The sequence below is a fragment of the Entamoeba invadens genome, assembly GCF_000330505.1.
Source record: "Entamoeba invadens IP1 unplaced genomic scaffold scaff_1105074724957, whole genome shotgun sequence".
NCBI lineage: Eukaryota > Evosea > Mastigamoebida > Endamoebidae > Entamoeba > Entamoeba invadens.
Genome location: NW_004191594.1, coordinates 81,576 through 82,744, shown reverse-complemented (window position 1 = coordinate 82,744; position 1,169 = coordinate 81,576). Strand labels below are relative to the sequence as shown.

General features: G+C 39.6%; 2 protein-coding genes across 2 annotated transcripts; one reads left to right on the top strand and one right to left on the bottom strand.

Moving 5' to 3' along the window:
• Window positions 1–9: 9 nt before the first annotated feature.
• Window positions 10–615, top strand: EIN_374690 (serine carboxypeptidase (S28) family protein; the record flags this gene model as incomplete). The annotated part of the gene is made up of 1 exon (XM_004182722.1): window positions 10–615. A coding segment is annotated over one exon (606 nt), but the record flags the coding sequence as incomplete, so codon positions are not given.
• A 139-nt stretch (window positions 616–754) lies between these two features.
• Window positions 755–1,168, bottom strand: EIN_374680 (hypothetical protein; the record flags this gene model as incomplete). Its single annotated transcript, XM_004182721.1, has 1 exon — window positions 755–1,168. One exon carries the CDS (start codon window positions 1,166–1,168, stop codon window positions 755–757), a length of 414 nt encoding a protein of 137 aa, XP_004182769.1.
• Between the last annotated feature and the right edge of the window lies 1 nt (window position 1,169).

Here is a 1,169-nt window from a genome sequence, read left to right as displayed (position 1 = left end):
TATGAAAGCACTGATTCGATATGTAATGAAATTATTGAAGACGTCAATAGCAAATACCCTAATTTTGTTATTAATAGAATGGACCCCGAATGGGCTGGAAGTACTTGTACCCCCTCTTCTTTGGATGAGAGTTATAAAGGACTGATGGATACCACTTTATATAAAGATGGAAATGATGAGGCGGCTGGTCGGTCTTGGGTGTTCCAAACGTGTATTGCGTATGGTTATTACCAAGTCGTCAGTGAGAAGTCCTCTGTGAAATTTGGGAAGTTAAACAAGTTGGACGGAAGTATTAAAATGTGTCACGACATATACAACATCGACAACCAAACATTATATAATGCAGTCGATCATATCAATGTCAGATACGGAGGTAAAAACCCTAAAGTCACTAATGTGGCATTTACAAACGGAGGAACAGACCCATGGCACGCACTTGGAGTCACTCAACAAGAAGGACAAGACGGTAATTTAGTCAATTTGATTGACAGAACGTCGCACTGCTCTGATTTGTACATCGAGAAGGAAACCGACGTCCCCGCACTAAAACTTGCTCGACACAAAGAGCTGAGATTCTTTGACCAAGTTTTGGCTAATTTGCCAAAGAAGGAATAAGTCTTTTTTAATTCTTTTTTATTCAGTAAATAGGACTCTGCAATAATCTTAGGGAATTGAGTACTTATTCTCGACTTATTTGACTAAGATATTTGAGAAAACAGAACCAAGAAAGGAGCAATAACATATTAATTTACATTCAGTTGGACTGTGAGTAGAGAGAGTTCACTTCAAGTGATCCAGAGTCTGACAAGACGATATAAGAATTATCGGAGCAAGGTCTGAACGCACTAATTGAAGATCTGAATTGGTACTTTAACTCTGGTGAGTAGCAAATTGGTGAACTTGGGACTTCATCAGCGAAGTACTCTAACCCGCACTGACACAGTAATTGCGATGTCATTCCAAACTTCTCTAACACACTTCTATTTATCGAAGCGACGTGCTTTTGTCGGTATAAAGAATCGATGGCGGCTCTCAAGATGTCAATCAATGGAGCCATTGTTTGCGAAGACACGATTTTGTTATTGGGGAGAGTGTATCTCTTCCAGACGAAGAAGTGTAAGGTCCTCATCGTCATCTTTCTTGCTAAGACTTGACAGGTCAATTTCATC